This window comes from Primulina eburnea, chromosome 17 (genome assembly GCF_022965805.1).
Source record: "Primulina eburnea isolate SZY01 chromosome 17, ASM2296580v1, whole genome shotgun sequence".
Taxonomy (NCBI): Eukaryota; Viridiplantae; Streptophyta; class Magnoliopsida; order Lamiales; family Gesneriaceae; genus Primulina; species Primulina eburnea.
Window position 1 is genome coordinate 5,377,516 of NC_133117.1, and position 18,550 is coordinate 5,396,065.

General features: G+C 31.6%; 2 protein-coding genes across 3 annotated transcripts; both read right to left on the reverse strand.

Moving 5' to 3' along the window:
- Positions 1–3,368: 3,368 nt before the first annotated feature.
- On the reverse strand, positions 3,369–5,184 carry LOC140817779 (growth-regulating factor 1-like). 2 transcript variants are annotated; one of them, XM_073177565.1, is made up of 4 exons: positions 4,585–5,183; positions 4,087–4,462; positions 3,612–3,989; positions 3,369–3,532 (listed from the first exon to the last, which is right to left on the reverse strand). In XM_073177565.1, coding segments are annotated over exons 1-4 (945 nt in total). In that variant the 5' UTR covers positions 4,775–5,183; the 3' UTR covers positions 3,369–3,531. The 2 variants fall into 2 exon arrangements, with proteins under 2 accessions (XP_073033666.1, XP_073033667.1); XM_073177566.1 differs by lacking the exon at positions 3,369–3,532 and having other exon boundaries at positions 3,611–3,989; positions 4,585–5,184.
- A 4,050-nt stretch (positions 5,185–9,234) lies between these two features.
- On the reverse strand, positions 9,235–16,848 carry LOC140817778 (O-fucosyltransferase 35-like). The gene is made up of 9 exons (XM_073177564.1): positions 16,219–16,848; positions 14,796–14,921; positions 14,637–14,709; positions 14,483–14,553; positions 14,305–14,393; positions 13,681–13,813; positions 11,884–12,116; positions 10,248–10,724; positions 9,235–9,990 (listed from the first exon to the last, which is right to left on the reverse strand). Exons 1-9 carry the CDS (start codon positions 16,711–16,713, stop codon positions 9,777–9,779), a joined length of 1,911 nt encoding a protein of 636 aa, XP_073033665.1. The 5' UTR covers positions 16,714–16,848; the 3' UTR covers positions 9,235–9,776.
- Between the last annotated feature and the right edge of the window lie 1,702 nt (positions 16,849–18,550).

The following is an 18,550-nucleotide window of genomic DNA, read 5'->3' on the forward strand; positions in this document are numbered from 1 at the left end:
GAACACTAACTTTCGAAAATATGTAACTTTCGAAAATACGGGGAGAGTACAAAGAGCAAGTTTCGAAATTTTGCTTCTAAATGTGTTGTGATTTTCGAATGGGGAAGGCCTCCTATTTATAGGGGATGACCATTATCCTGATCGTGTATTATCCTGAAGTTTAAACCTTTGAATTTAATTTTTTTTGAATCTAATATAATTTATTCTCGTTTATCCACATCCTTGGATAATGAATTTCGAAATTCATATCTTATTGGGTTGGTGTAATTCAAAATTTTATGCTTAAATTTACCACTATCCGGTAGACTTTTGTACTGCAGTACAACTTAATTTCTGCTCCTAAAATTCGAAATTTACATCCTTGTAAATTTTGAATTTTATTTGAAAATTTATCCTTAAAATAAGACTCTTGATTTATCCTAAAATATTGGTAGGCAAACTTTTGAATTTCCCAAGCATTTATTTATTTATCGTCTATACTTTTATTTATTTTTATTAGCCTACCTCTATTTTTGAATTTTATCCCTATCTATACACCAAAAATATCAAAAAAATACAAAAGATTGCATTATCCTCAAGTTGATCTCCTTTTAGCTTGATCTACATGTGTACCAATCTTATATCAACCTTTAAATCTAAATTTCAAAATTATATCCCACAATTATTAAAATATACCTTCTTATATCCAATATTTTCTTTATTCAAATTCTTAGATCTTGGTTTATTTATCCCAAAATTAGAGTTGTCATCAAAATTCTTATCTCCACAAAAAAAACGGGGTTTCACAGATCGAACACCATAACTTGGTCTCTACTATAAGAAAGGAGAACAATCAGATTGGTGTCTTTTTGTGATAGTGATTATGTGGGAGGTCCAGATGATAGGAAAAACTTTAGGATATGATTTTCTCTTAGATTCAACGGTTGTTCCATAGATTTTGAAGAAGCGATCAATTGTTACTTTATCAACCATTTAAGCTGAACTTGTTGCAGCAACTTCATGTGAATGTCAAGCTATTTGGTTGAAAAAAATTCTTGAAGAGCTTAAATTCAAGAACATGATCCTATTGCAATTTATTATGATAATAGTTCAGTCATAAAATTGTCAAATAATCCAGTACTACATAGAAGAACCAAGCACGTTGATGTGAATTATCTTTTTTTATGAGATCTTACAAAGAATGAAATAATTGATCTCATCTATTGCAAAAACGAAAATCAAGTAGCTGGCATGTTTACCTAGTCCCTCAAAATGTCTGCATTTCAGAAACTAAGGGAGCTACTTGGTATTAGAACACTATAGAACAAGTTTGAGGGAAGGCGTCTTTATTAAGCCAATGTTGACCTTATCAGTTTAAGGGAGAGATTGTTGAATTGTTAAATATTTGTCCAATTCGTTAGTTATCTGCCTTGTCAAATAAAATCTGTATTTCATGGTTTATTAGTAACAAAATATTACAGGAAATAATTATCTTTACATATTTTTTATTTAATGATATACATGTCAAATATTATTGCTACTTTATGGTTTTGTGTGTGGGTGTATTTTCCCATAAAAAGCTCAATAAAGAACATATATAGCAAAAAACAAAATTTTTCTCTTTGTTTGATTTATATTTTATTTTTTCACTTTCTTAATTTTTCTATCATTGCAAATTCTGAACCACTAACCATAGATTTATATGTTCGTTTAACTTGAAGTTTAAAAAATAAAGTTCGAACTATTTTTTGTTATACAAAGTATATGTTTAATTAACTTGAAGTTTAAAAAATTAAGTTTGGACAACTTTTTGTTATAAAATATAGAAAATATATTGTAGATTTAAAAAATATTAATAGTAGATCACTTTTCATGTGAAAGAATGTATAGTAAAAAAATATTAATAGTATTCGAATTTTTATTTGAAGGGATGCATAATTATATATCAATTAAATAAACAAATAAATAAAATTAAATTTAAAATATATTAATTATTAACTAATTGTGGGAAAAAAGTGTATTGTGATGTATCAATCTATCAATTAATAAAATAATTTTATTTAACTTGAAGTTTAAAAATTTAAGAACATACATTAATCATATATAAATCAATCAAATTAACAAACATTATATCAACATTATATGATTATGTCCATCTTCTTTCGTCGACAAAATCACAATACATTATTATTATTATTATTACAAAAAATAAAGAACTAAAATTATTTACACCATCAGTGATCTCACAATTATTTCAAATACAATAAAACTTAAACATTCAAAAGTATTTATTCAAGCTAAATTTATAGATTGAAACCATATGCAAATCAAATATTAGATAATTAACAATATATGGATGAGTATTATATATAAATATAAATGAGATAACCACATATTTATATATCAATTTATTTATTAACTTAGTCTTTGAAAGAGTGTAATAATTTTTATAATGAATTTATAAACATAAAATAAGAATTTTGTTTGTAAATTTTGAGACTTCGATTTATTTTTACAACATAAACATGGAGGAAACAAATTTATGTCGGAGAAAGTAAATCTTAAATGCGTGATCAATAGTGTTGATTGTTTGAATGAATATGGTTAGATATGGTGTAGATCATCAAATGCAGGTAAATATGGGAAATTGGAGTATCTTTTCTTTTATTTGATAGTACAATCTGACAGCCCACAACCATAAATTTGATCCGGGAATTCAGTATAGTGAATAAAATTTATTTTATTTTACGATTTTGAGCTTAAATTTTTGTGAAAAACATTTCATAATCACATTCATGCAAACTTCCGATTAGCCGTATTTCTTGTTTTTATTTTCCTGAAAAACTCTGAATTTTAAGTAAGAATAATGAGAAATCAACAATAGTGTATTGATAGCATTCTTCTCGATCATTTCTTTCTTTATTTTTTCTGAAAATTTGACATCTTATTTCTTATATTACTCAAGCATTAAAAATTAACTGAGAAATCAAAAACCCAGAAAAAGAAAAGAAAAAAAAAAAGAATTTCTGAAATTTGTTTCCAGCTCGGGCAAGAACAAGAATCAGGCCCACAAAGTTGCTGTTAAGAAAAGTTATAATTAGTGGTTTGAAAGTGAAGACAATCAAGGCTGTATCTATCTACCGACGTTATATCTATGCATGTATCTATTATCTTCTGATGCAAAAATGAAAGAAAAAATACACAGCATGTATCAAAAATGGCAGCAGCTGCCTTTCAAACAAAAATAAATACTACTACCAGTGATAGCAAACAAATATGAATATCGTCTGAAAAAGCAAAATCCCGAAGTGATTTCCCAGTTACCTTACATGGATTCCTCTGAACCCTTCTACCCACGAGATAGTATATATATATATATATATATATATATATATATATATATATATATATATATATAAGAAAACTGTGTTTCCACATGTCTACTAATGGCTTAAGAGAAAGAAGATCTGTCCTATCAGAATTTAAATTACTCTGCTGCCCTTTTTGATGCCAAGAACGAGCGTCTATTCATATCTTCGTCTGTCGTGGATCTCTGCAAGAACAGTTAAAGGTTGAGTTGAATTTGCGTTTCAGTTGTCTGTTATGGTGAGAAATTTGAATCAAGGACTTACTATTTTTGTGTCATGAAGAAGTCATGCATAGACTTGGGTACAGAAATTGAGAGCTGAGGATTGTTGTGGATCGACATTTTATCATCCGAATTAGGCCAAGAATCTTTGTCATTGTGTGGGCTTTCGTCGAGAAAATGATGCATGATTTTCTTGGGGTGATCAGAATCAGGCATGAAATTGTAATCTTTAAGGCTCTGCAGATGCTGCTGACCAGTCTGGAAATCAGAAGAATAAGGCTTGTGTTTCATTTGGGACACAGATGAACCCATGGTAAGTGGTGCCAGTTGCCACGTGGAATCATTGTGAGAGATTGGATTTGCCTCTCCGAAAAATGTGTGTTCATTGATATCCCTTTTCACACCATGTCTATTGCTGCTTCTGCACCAAGAATCATCTCAATAACCAAGAAAATGTAATGATTATGCTGTTTACCATGAATATGCTTCAACCACATCAACTGTAAGTTCACACGAACCTATAATCTTTGCCATGTAGAAGAGAATAAGGACTGGAATCCATGAAAAAGCTGGTGGGATTTTCTTGAGAAGCTTGCAAGCCAATGACTGAAGGTCTTGAAGACGGATTCTGAGAAGAGAAATGGTGTGGTTTTTGGGGTGTTGTTGAGTTGATAGGAATAGCATTTGCGGGTGTTGCTGTTTTTGGTGGCGTCGACAGTATTTCCACAGGCTTTCTTGAACGGTTTCTGCCTCTGTGCATGTGTCTTTCACAGTACTTGGAATCAGGATATGCCTCTTTCGAACACCTCCATTTCTTGCCATCTGTTCTTCTGCATCTCCCTGGTTCTGGATCTATTTTCCTCCCAAACCCCACTTGGAATCCATTCCATCCAACTGTAGAAAAACCCACAAGAAATAATCATTGGTTCTACAACAAGCAACATTGCAAAAAAAAAAAAAACATGTGCTATATATATATATATTCTGTTGTAAGAAATCAAGAACAGAAATAGTACTGTGTTGGGGTTGTTGGAGCAGAAAGTTCGAGGAAAACGAAGAATCCAAGCTTCTTTTGATGGTGAAGAGGAGATCCGGTGGAATAGGCATCCCAGAAACCATGTACTTGAAAACAAGAGCTTGGTGTTCAAGCTCTTGCCACTGGATTGCAGTGAAAGGGTACCTACAACTCCCAACACTAGTCATCATCAAGAAACCAGAAATATCACACCAAAATCTTGAAATCTCTTGCAAGCCCAGATCAAAAATCGAAGTACAGATACTGAAAAACAGTGAGGAGGGTATTTTTTTTTCTGGAATTATTTATTCTTCGTGTTTGGTGTTGAATATAAACGATGCTAAAGAGTTAGAGCCCGTGGAGTAAATGCATTTCAGACTGGAAGACTTATTAATTTATTTGAGGGACCATTTTAAATTTTTGTTGCAGAATCTTTCTGTACACGGATAAAACTAATGGTTCTGAATTCTGATCACATTTCCCTGCCAATTTCCCTTAATTTTTCTCGACCCTCTCACACACACTAGACCACGCACGAAAACACACACTTATGACAGTATTCTGAACACAAATTATGACTAGTGCTGCAGAGACAGGTCTGCAGGCATCTGCTGCAACTATGCTGTCTTTATGGCAGCTCCTGTCTCTGACAATAATACGGAAATCCATAAACTAAAGTTTAAAAAAAAAACAAGGGAACTATTCTTATTCTGTTTAATTTATTATTGATATTGTTTGATGATAAGAAAATATTATTAATTTATTATATTATTATAGTTGCTGTCTGAATTTTTCAGCAGTGGTTGATCATGAATAGATCGTACGGTTTCGATAGCTTTTACTGACAAATGAGGGATGGATGGCTGTATCCGCTAAAACTTTTACTTTTTCATCTAGCTCTGTTACTTTTTACCAGTGGAAGCTGTTACCCTCCACTTGCTTGCCTTGTTTCATCTTTCTTGATTGGGGGATACTGTCACTTTATTTATGTAGTTTTGAAAGTTTTGAATTCTTTCTCCATTTTTTTGTTTTGGAATATTTGAAAATTTATTTTGGAAAAATCTTTTTTTTAAATAATAATAATAATAATAATAATAATAATAATAATAATAATAATAATAATAATAATAGTGCTATTGGACAAACGTGGCGTTCGTGTGAAGTTGGTTTTTTTTAGCAATTAATTTTGGATTTAAGTTAATTTTTATATATAATCATAAGTTGTTATATTTAAAAAATGTGATTATTCTGTCGTAAAGGAAAAATCGATACTCTCCGACTGTTGATACAAACTACGACAGAATAATCACATTTTTTAAATATAACAATTTATGATTATATATAAAAATTAACTTAAATCCAAAATTAATTGCTCAACCAAAAGAAAAAAAAAAACCACCTTCATACGAACATGTTCAAGATTAATAGAACTTTAGACTTCATGTTTTTAAAAATCATGCATAAACTCCATGAAAAAAGGTAAATGTTTCTTATTTTGTATAATTCGGTGATAGGAGGAAATCACTCGCTGTCTAAGTGGCGCATATACGATTTTTTAAATTAAATATCTAATTCTATTTGTTCATCTTTAAATTGATAAAAGACCTATTTTTCTCAACTCTAAAGAAACGGTCGAACTACAAATAATACGAAAAACGGTGCAATTGTTCTTTTGATTGCTATTTACTAAAATATGCAAATTCAAAAAGATAAATAAATAAAGAAGTGTAAACGACTGAACTCGTGGAAGTTCGAAAGCAAAATCATTCTACATCTTTTTTCTTCCATTTAAAAAGAAATTCACTAGAAGACTTTGTTTTACAAATCATTTGCAACAACTCGCTTCAATCTTAAGTTTGAGTAGGTCTCATGTGAGACCGTCTCACGGATTACAATCCGTGAGACGGGTCAACCCTACCCATATTCACAATAAAAAGTAATACCCTTAGCATAAAAAGTAATACTTTTTCATGGATTATCCAAATAAAGATCCGTCTCACAAAATACGACCCGTGAGACCGTCTCACACAAGTTTTTGTCCTTAAGTTTTATCCACTTCATAAGTTGAAACTCCTAGTATCTCTTACAACGTTGAGACCTTTAGTCATACAACCAAAACACTAAAAAGATAATAAAAAAGAATGAATCATAAGATTCAAAATGTTTGCTAGTCTTCGAACTGTTTCTGGTAGCAAACGATCGAGTGTTATCTTTAAACTCTGAAAAATCCTTGTAAATCTGATAATATATTGAAAAGAGAGATGTTGAACAGTGTGAAGTATATATGAGAAATGTGCTCAGAAATATTTGAGTATACAATCTTTTGAATTTTTGCTTCAAATGCGTTTTTTTTTTTGGTTGAATTCTTGCTTGCATTATCTATATATAGTACTTGAGTTTTTTTCCGGTTCAACGACTCTTTGTACTATAGCCCGACAATATGGACACATTGTTGTCACATACTGCAGCTTTCATTAAATTATCTTTATTGTCTTTCCTGCTTTTGCGCCTTTAAAATCCACATAAATGATGTGAGACCGCATATTGGTGTAATGTTTGCTGTCATATGAGAGTTGGTAGGATATGTGCAAATTTTTTTTAATTTAAGCTTATTTTCTGATCTGTTGACTTGTACAAGTATCCTTAAATATGTCCATCTGTAAATTGCTTCAATATATCTCTGATCAGTCCGATCGGATAACAGATTTGTCTTTTTCTACTTTTGGATAATCAATGAAGCAATTGAGTAGCTTTACTGAAACCGGTAGACAAATTTAGTAGCTTGCGACTGTTAACCCAACTATTGAATTCGATTGAAAATTTGCGTCTTTGGCATATCGGTCGAATACCTGTAAATGCAAGTAAAATGATAGTTTGTTCTAATACAATGAATTATTGTTTTTTTTTTATCATCAAAACTAAGTGATCTAACAATTTATAATATAATGATAAAATGTGTAGGATTTTTTTTAAAAAAAAAATGATGTATTAGCCTATTAATATTTTTATAGAATTTTATGTTTTTTTTATACTTTTCACAAGGAGGTCTGATGCAATTAACCCAAGTAATTTGTATAGAAATAGGTTATTATGCTATTTTTTATTAAGTGGAAAAAAAATTCATAGTAAAAAAAATCTAAATTGATTGGAGAAAATTGATGTCACAAAGTCGGATCAATAAAAATCTAATCGTAAATATAGTACATATAATGGAGAAAATAAAAATATGTACATGAATTTGGATTTGTAGAAACATAAATTTTATTATGATGATAAAATTGTACAAACTCTTATCATATAATCGATATTTTGATAATGTTTAAAATAATAAAATATGCTAAATTTTGTTGAAATATGAAATATAATTAATAAAAATTGGATTAAAATAATAATTTCAAAAAAATGAAAGTAAATTATATTTTTTTAATACAGGAAAACAATCACATTTAATTGATGCTTTGCTGCTTGGGTTCAAGATTTACTCGTCTCTTTATTGATACTATAGTTTAATTATCAATTTCAACAATTTTAAATCCTAATATTGAATAATATAAACTGTTCATTTTTATATTTTAAAATTTATACAGGCCATTATGCATCACCAATAATACAGTCAAACTTTCACTAAAATCAAACGAATAATATGCAAAAACCATGAATTCAAACAGAGTAGCTAGGGTGGCTTTGGGGGTCAGAATCTATACTTTTGTAGTGACTGATACAATCACCTGCAGATGTTGGAGCCAGGACAACTACTTTTGAACCAAGATTTCTTGGTGTCCAGAAACACCAGCAACAGACAGTATATAATCTATATCTATCTCTCTATCCACACACACACACACACACACATATACATACATATATATATATATATATATACATACATATATATATATATATATATATATATATATATATATATATATATAGTCGTTGCATCAAATTCTTATCCCACACAAGCATAAAACTGGCATGCCAATATTCTTCCACAAACAAGCCATGAGCAAAAAGGAATCAATCATTCAGCCTTTTATCAAATAATAAATCATACACTAAAACTTGTATAAATTAATATTCAATAAGTAATAATATGTATAAGATAATATTTTATGTTGGTTCCAACTTGAGCAAATGTGGTAAATTAATAGTTTTAATGGATTGATAAGATAATAGTTTTTCGAAATTTTTTTTATATGCAATTTTGCTCCTGCCGATATCGTAAATAAATAATTCTCTGAAACGGATACATAACTAGAACAATTTAGTAAAATATGATTATATGGTTATTTTTTTTCATGAAATTTGATTTTAATGTTATTTTTGTTTCTACTATGAATTTTATTTGATTAACCAATACCATAAATATTGCTTAATTATAGGAAAATTGAATATCATTTTCTTATTATTTTTATAAATATATATGTATAACGAAATTTTTGTATATTAATTCAATAAAACAAGATACATGTTGTGATTAAACACAACTTTTTATGTAATTAAATTAATGGTTGTTGAAGAACAAAAACTATTTAAAATAAAAATTATTGATTTATCAATTAATTAATAAATCTCTAAATTAATAAAATTTCATGGTTCCAACATTATTAATTTATAGAAGTTTTAACACACCATGATATAACACAACATGTGATGAAAGATTTGGAAAAATTTCATTGAATAAAACTGCAATCCACAATCCAAGAGATGATTAGTTCACAACAAATTACAATCTAAGTTCATATGCATATTTCCATTATGATAAATAGTATGTTCATTCATGGATTCATCAATGGTTGTTGGTAATACAAATGTAGTATTTTTGGTCTGTAAACCGCTTCAATGTCACTTCCAAGAGCTTAACCAGTGGAATGTGTGTAAATCCATTGAAGCAACATACTGATCCGTGGATAATGAGTATATATATATATATATATATATATATATATATATATATACCTATTTGCAGCTACACAATCTGTGCAATAAAAGAGACTTACCCAAAAATGTGAGTTACACCTTTCTTGGTATATACTGGTCTGATTTGTGACCGGCCAACATCTCTTGAGAAATGATTCCGGTGTACTGGAAAAACCAGTTGGGTATTCTTGATTGTCTATATATGATTTGGCAGCACATTCTTATCTTCTCTCCGATTTGAAGCCTTGATCTTGAAACAATGGGGCAGCATGACTAGTTTGAGCTCATATGTTGGGGGGTTCTCTCACAAATACAGCCAGGAAGGGGGTTTGCATAAAAACTCTCTTCCAACTTCGGGAACTCGCCAACCTCCCTCATATATGGGCCACCCATACGATCCTTGTGAACCTTTTGTACTTTAGACCGAAATTTCTTCCAAGAAATCTTTCCCTCGTCGAAATCATCAACAAGTTTTACAAAATTCATCCTGCAGGAAGAAAAACAGAAACAAAGAACTTAAATAATGTCTCATTGGGTTTAGCTGTGATATCCTGAAAAATATTTTCTGAAACTGAAAGCAGGCACTCCACACAAAAACAATAAACATTTATTCCTAATATCTCTAAAATTGCAAGTTTGGCCCATCGAATTCCATTAAAATCCCTTAGAATTTGACTCCCATCTTATCCTGCCAATTAAAATCTCGGTACCACATGAAAAATGAAAGGAAGTTTGTATGCTAACCTATCCGGGTTAATGGTTTTCTTGAAACCTTCAAAACGTCTATGACCTTGTACTGCCTTGGCCATGTTACCATCATATGTGTAAACGAAAACGTCACTTTGAAGGGCAACAACGTAGTCCAAACCAGCAAGCATGTTTTGATGATTTATGAGCGGACTTATCTCTTCTGCTGTTGTTAGTGATGAGTGGGAAAATATATTCGGATAACTATCTGTAAGATACTGCATGCTCCCGTTTCCATAAGCTTCACCAGCCACCAAGTAAATATTTGTCTTGGATGGGAAGTCAAGCGCTTTAAGTAAGAGTGCAGTTTCCCTAGGGGTCATAGGGCAGCCACCAAGCTTTCTTTTTTCTACTCCATCAATTTCTTTCTCCTTCCAATGACCGACCTCGTAACGCATTTGCCGAAGTTCATTATCTTCTTCAGCGGTCAAATTATGGCTGCATCCTGTAAAAGCAAGCATGTCCTTCTCGTACCTGCAATGAAATTTATCAATGAATGAGCAACACATAGAATTCCCGATATAGACCTCAAATATGCAACATTACTTCTGAAAAGACAGGAAACTGTGCTTGAGCATTGCTGTATCAAGACAAATGCTAAATTCTTGTTTATAGAAAAAATTGATCATGTTTTTATGAATGAGAGGCTATTCTACTGTCCAAAAGTCCTGTCAAATACAAAAGAATAACCCACAAGATGGTACTCTACAAGGGTAAGTTTCATACTGGAGGTCTTAATGCTATTAATATGAACTGGTTAAAGTTAAGGCAAGAAAAGATTAGAGAACACCACAGAGCAAAAGAATTAATCCTAGTGTTTCAACATGGAAAGGACATGACTACCCCAAAAGAAGAAAAAGAATAAAAATAAGAACTCCAAGCAGGGTTTTCAATCATAGTCACTAGCAAAAGTTGTATGAATTTTGGCCAATTCAAACTTGAAACAAAGCAACTAGACGCTCATTATATCCCTCTAAAGGTTAATCACCAACCATGAATTATGGAACCAGTACAGAGATGGCCATTCCGCGAGAGGACAGCAGAAAGGTGATTGGATGAACCCAGGCTGCACCATGGTTCAGTTTGACTCTTGTTTCCGGAACTGGAGCCGAACCATGAACCTTAGTTCAGGTTTTTGAACCACATACGAATATAGAAATGACTGTTCCTTTTCAAACTGGAATGCAGTCAGGACCAGATTGACCAGTCATTTTTATCAAGGAACTGTTACCTTTATGAAGTAAAAAATGATAGAAAGCAGATAGATGACAAAAATGAACAGATTGGTTCTTCTAAAAACTCTCTGCCGAATCTTACCTAGCTGACTTACTTTTTTCAACGCAACACCGTTGAAATTGAGAGCTAATGTAAAATTAAAGAGATCTTTTACAAGATCAATTTATCCCCTTTAGTTTGTTTATTGATATTTTAGAGTAAAGTCCACATATTTTGAAAGCATCATAGGTCCATGCCCCACTGGAAGAATGGAGATATTTTTCAAATGCGCAAACAAATTGTTAAAAAAACTTGAATATCAGCTCACCTGGTTTATTTTAAGGAACTCCAAGTTAAAGGAAAACAAGGAAACTTAAACTTGAAAATTATTTCAAAATTAAGTAGGAACAGAGCAAACCTCAAATGCAGTGCAAGGTAAGGGCCATCAGTTTGTCGCATTCTTGACACCAAAAGTCTCCCTAGATCTTCAATAGGGGCAGAATATTTCAGTGCTCTATAGTTTACACGGCATCTTAGCTTCTGTATAGTATCGGGAAGGCCATTGTTGGCTATTCGAGAATCAGTATGAGTAAAATACATTACTTTATGCTGCTTCAATAGGGGAAGGACCTCAGATTTATAGTAACTGACCTGATTTAAAGAATTCACACAATTAAGCTAAGCAGAAGCTTTGAGTACGCCCAATTAACAAGGAGGATCATAAATATTTACAACACTATTTGCATGCATAGATAAACTAATCTAGGAATAGCAAAATGACAGGCAAATCTAAGATATATTTTCCCTAATTGAGTGATATCTGCATAGTTCTAGTCCAGGATTCACGTACAGAACTTCTCTAAAATTTTACTTCCTTCCATATACTAACATCTCAAGCAGAATCCACAGCAATTATGGCCACCAAGTAGGTATGACTTGTTTATGTTGGTATACAATAAATTCAATATTTGCAAACCTCGGGATGGAGACAAAATATGGTTTGAAGGTGGAAGGGAGTTTGTAGAGAGTAAAGCAATTTCTTTCAATCTTGCTTAACCAAAGACTATATTGATCTGATTATGCATGTATTAACCAAAAACCCAACAATTAATCTGTAAAAACTTTGTCAATTTAATACAAATTATAATTTTCTAATTTTACATGCATACTAATGTTTAAAAAATAAACAAGGTAAAAGGTTAATTAACATAATTGGAGTTAAAGAATATGTTTGGAATTCAATATAATTAAAAGGTTAATTCGATAAGTTTAACTTAATTTAAGGCCAAATTCATTATGGTACTTTATAGGAGGCCTTTTAAGATAATCTCTCATTTTCCGAATCAGTCCAAAATCTAGATTTCGAGATCAAGGTTTGTTATCATGGTGTTGGGATTCGATGAAGACATCACGAGAAAATTGGTATATTGCTCAAAGATCCCTTTAGTATATTGTCGGGGCCCATCACAACCCATGACATAGAAGCTAAACTATAACTATATTTATTATCCTCTCATGAAGTCACTCTAACTTGACTACAATATGAGAGGAAACCATAAAGAAAGGCTATGTAAAACATAGATAAGAAAACACTTCAAATTAAGGGATTCTACATGAACCATCGACTTTGACTATCTGATATATGTCCATAATAAAAACGAAAATGAGAAACAGCATGCATTATCATTTTGAACATAGTTATTCTAAAATTCTAAACCTTCAGCAACGGGTATCATCATCATCAACTAAATCTAGACTCTATTGGACTTTCACGGTACAAAATTTCCCGATCCATCGTTCGTCATTTATATGTTTTTAACATGTAAAAAATGTTCAAAATTGCAAGATGATAAATGGCCACATTTTCTTTTGTCTGTATAGTTGAAACAGAAGCATACATTTTTGCTTAAATTTGACCTTGTAGGCTCGGCAGAAGTGCCATTATCATTAAGTTAATCAAATAAATTGTCTTATAAATCATTTATGAAGGCAATGGTACATGAAAATCGCAATCTTGTTTGGCATAATCACAACTGATTGTTCACACAATGCCATGGGAAACATACGTCAAGATAACCATAAAAAAACACAGTCAATTAAATGATAATAGTAGTTGGCATATTCCAATTGTCATGCTGATGAAGTTAAAAATCGGTATATTTGAATATAACTTGAAAAAAATATCACTGGAATAATAATGTAACAAGGTTCTTACCTTAGACCAAGATATAGGAGTCTTTACGAAGGGTTCAATTCCAGCATATTCAGATGGTAATCTTTCAATTATGTGAACATCATCTTCTAGTGAATCAATGAAGTGTTGCCAGTCAAACAGATCTTTGAAACCACTGGAAATGTCATAAACAAAATATGTTCAGAGTTAGATATTTCTGGGATCATAAAGATGCAATAAAGCATTTAAACATGAGCATTTTGCGATTGGTATTTGGTAGCAGTAACCATTTATAGAACAAGTAAGAATATCATGAAAAGAACTCAAAGTAACTATATGTGGAAACTTTGTGCTAGCAAATCTTTCTAATGGGTTAATTTCTCATAAACAAGATAAGATTGTGCAACAAAGAGAAGCAGAAAAAGATAGGTGGCATTTGGCTGGGCTGAAAATTGACAATACAAGTAGAAAGAGATGAACAGTAGTGATTGTATGAAAATGAAAAAGTTGTACAATGAATAGAAAAAAGTAGACAGAAATGAAGGACGTCGAAGAAGGTAGGACTTCTTATGCACACGAAGGTTGGGATCTAGAGTTGAACTCCAGAGACCAACCAAACAAAGACACATTGCAAACTGCAAATCAACAAAGAAAGTTGTAGAGCACCTCTCATCAGCCCAATATGAAGTGTGATCAAGGGATGGAAGGACAAGTGTAGCCCTCATAATTTTAGCAACAGCAACCATATCACAGATCTGCACTCTAAAATATCCATTCGTTAGACTAAATTAATGAAAACCTTGAATATAGACATTCTAAATTATCAAATTGATGACAAACATACCCCAAATCTCATTTGGTTTAATCCACCATTTGCATTTGTTAGAAGAAAACCATTTGTTTTCAACTCCAGCTCTGATAAGAAGATGACCAAAACATGTAACCAAAGATACATATAATTATGCAGAATCCACGAAAATTACTCAAAACACCCTTACTTTTATGACTTTTTGGATGATCTATGCAGTGAGTAAAGTTCTCGCTATCAGGCTTGGACCAAATTCCTGAATGCTGAAAAAAACTCATTCAGAAAAAGTAGAAATGCACATTCGAGCTTCAAGCTTTGAAGCATTAAATAACAAAAATTTGTTACTCACATCAGCCATGCTAATACGGCCATCAATGATGGCCGAGGTTACCATTGTTAAAGTTTGTTCCACCCCACTTCCTATGCTCAGACCATCACTTCCTTCCGTATATCCATAGTCGTGAGAGACAATATCCTGTAAAATGAACGAGGAACCAAGCCAACATTAAAAGACCATGAGGAGATATTATTTTAATGAAACACGTCAGAAAAAGTGCAAAAGGCAGTAAATCATAACACAATCGCACTGTCTGAAATATAGCTCTAAATATGAATATTTTTGCTTGGCAAAATTATGCATCCAAGGTTGATTTCTATGCCAATGCTTTTACTCATCAAAATCTAAAATCAAAGCCTACATTAAAGTAAAAATGAACCTATAAAAATGCCTTTATTATACGTAGAAATGCTATGCATTTGCGCACAAACTCAATGCTGTAAGAGGGCATTATTACTATTTATTTCTATTTCGTATATAGATACACTATAACTAGCAACCATGTGTCAGTTAAATTTCTTGTTGCAAGACATATTGGATATTAAAAAAATTAAAAACCTCTTTTATCCTAGCATGTTAATGTTTATCTAGATACCATATTGGTTAAAAGTGCATCTGGAAATCAAATGATGACTTGTTCGCAATTTATCAGCGCACAAAGAAAATCAGAGCGAAAACAAGGCCATATTCAAGTTTCTTTCAGTTTCCAATCATATTTGCAAATGCCTCGACTTTGCTCAATTTAGCGGACCTGAGAGAGATTTCACACTGGTTCAACTAATATGGTGAAAATTGATTGGATCTGCAGCCGCAACTTTGCTCAATTTAGCTTGAGCGACTAAATAAAAATACATCTACACAGCCATTGAAATATGATAATTAATGGGATGAATTGAGAGCGAGAAGGAAATCCTCATCAGTATGAAGGTAGAAATGAGCAATATCTAATCTTTCTTCTTCACCATTCGTTTGAGAAATCATCTCATTGACTGTTAAACAACAAGAGTCTCTATAAAAAAAATTATGCCAATCATTTAGTACAGCTCTATTGGGTATTTTACTATCGACCATTTTTCAGTCACATTCAGACAGTAGAATATGAATGTAAGTTATCAAAAAATTGGTGGAAATGCCAAAATAAAATGAACGCCTGATACAGAACTAGCAAGCAAGGAAATATAACTAAATTAGTCGATAAGAATGCCCTCTGAAGTATATCCATTTCAAGAAAATGATAAAGTTAGTAACTACCAATATTATTTTAACTGATTATCGCTGTATTCCAGTCAGAAACTAAAAAATAACACTTCCCAGTTCACATAAACAGCAATATATAATTCCTATTAAACGATAGCTATTAAAAAAATAATTAAAGAAAGACAAGAAGTGGCTATATAATAGGTTGATTTTCATTCAAAGAAAGTGAAAATAATACCTGATTGTTCGAAAGCCTATCAACAGTAGATCCAAACCAGCCAGCAACACAAATCTTGAAAACACCCATAAACAAGCACAACCCACAGAACATCAAAAACATCCACTGCCCCAGCTTCTTCTTTCCTTTCAACTCCAGCCCCAATTCCCCAAAATCCACCCTCAAAGATTGAATCTTTCTCCTCAGATGAACCCTCTGCGCCACGCTGCTGGCGTGTGCCGCCCTAAAAGACTCGGACCCATCACCGGATACCGGGCTTTCAGATCTAGGAGAATTGAGCTGCTGAAGATCGATGACGTTCTCATGATGATGATGCCCACTGCTGTTTTGAGTGTTCTGTGAAGAATTATTGTTACTACTATTGCGCTTGAATGAGTGCGCTCTTCGGGTCATTGGACCAGAGAATCTTGGGCTGCTGACGCGCTGTGAAACGCCGCCGCCGTCATCAGTGGCGGTCGCGTGGTGCTGGTGGAGGCTGTTATGGTGGTGGCCCATTTCTTGGAACGCACATCCAATGTACGCAGGAGCAAAAACCTTGTGTGTGTGAGTGTGTTTTTACGCTGATAATTATTCCCTTCCTATCAGTAAAATTGAATAGAGTGACGAGGGAGGAACGAAGGAGAGGAATACTGAATACATATGTAAGAAATTTTTCCATAAGCTATTCACAACCCTGATTTTAGTAAATTTTTTAGGTTGATCACCGTCACATCAATAGCTTACTATTTGACCAAAAATTACGGAAGTTAGTAACACAATTTTTTTTTTTTATATTTGTGAGAATTCATGATGCACTTGCTTGGATGGTAACGAGTCAGACTGTTAAGCACATGAGTTCAGAGTAAGGTGATCTGTGTTTATCTGCTGGTGTTATATATATCTCTTAGAGATCAGTCTTATGATTTCTCTACCGTCGACTCTGTCTTCACCATAGATAATATTACCCGTTAAGATATTATGTCACTCTTTTATAGCTCACATAGCCAACCAAATCAAGCGGAGTAACGTCAGCAACTTGACGCATGAGAATTTCTAATGAGATCATCCATCTCAATACTACTCTGATTCATACACGCTTAAACCAACAATAATTTTCCAATCAAATTCATAAAAAAATAATATCAAAAATATTAATTTTTATTAAAAATATCGATCTAATCATGAATATAAATTTATAAAATAATATCATAAGAGACGTGGTCATACTACTTATGATAATCAAATCACGAGATTGCAGAGACCAAGTTTGACTAATCAGAATTTAGGCTTAAATAGAATGTTATTTTTTAGGTTGAATTAAAAATAAAATGATAGAAATACCGTAATTTTATTATTAACTAAATAAAATTTTAAATAATAGAAAACATAAATTTTAAATTTAAATGAATAAGCTCATCATCAGTTAATATCAACGTGAAAAAATATTTGGAAGTAACAATCATGTAATATACTGGAAACTAAAAAGGAACTTTAGCTAAAATAATATATAATTTACATTAGTATATTTATATAAAAATATTTGAAGTAAACACGTAAGTGCTAAGCGCTTTCTCCTTTGAAATATTTTATATTCATTTTTCAAATAATAATTGTTAAAAATTCAAAATAAAAAAAAAACAATACAAAAATATATGCGAGCTTTGTATTAAAATTTAAAATCTCTCTCTCTCTCTCTCTCGTTATCTATTTATCTCAAATTAAAGACATAATAATCAATCCGGGAAAAAAAAAGATGGCACCATATATGATTTAAATTCTTTAATTTGGTGAAGCTATATATTGATATTGCCCTTGAATTATATAAATAAGTAAATTAATTATTGAGTAGGTCTCATGTGAGACCGTCTCACGGATCTTAATTTGTGAGACGGGTCAACCCTACCCATATTCACAATAAAAAGTAATACTATTAGCATAAAAAGTAATATTTTTTCATGGATGACCCAAATAAGAGATCCGTATCACGAATACGACCCGTGAGACCGTCGCACACAAATTTTTGCCTTAATTATTTTATATTAGTCAAATTACCAAAGTATATTAAACATAGTGCGTAAATAAATTATTTGTCAATTGATAACAAAACATAAAATGTAAATATAAAGTATAATTTATGTAATCACAACATATATCTGGAAGTCATTTAAATTTCACATTAACATTCATTTTACTAAAAATTCATGTTGTAGTATATTATTTATATAATTAAAACAATTTACCATTATAAATGCAATTTAAAGTTCTTTTTAAAATAATTAAAAACAAAAGGAAGGGGAACTGAAGTCACTGGCAAGCACACCAACTGGTATAAGAAACAAATTAGAAATTTCCC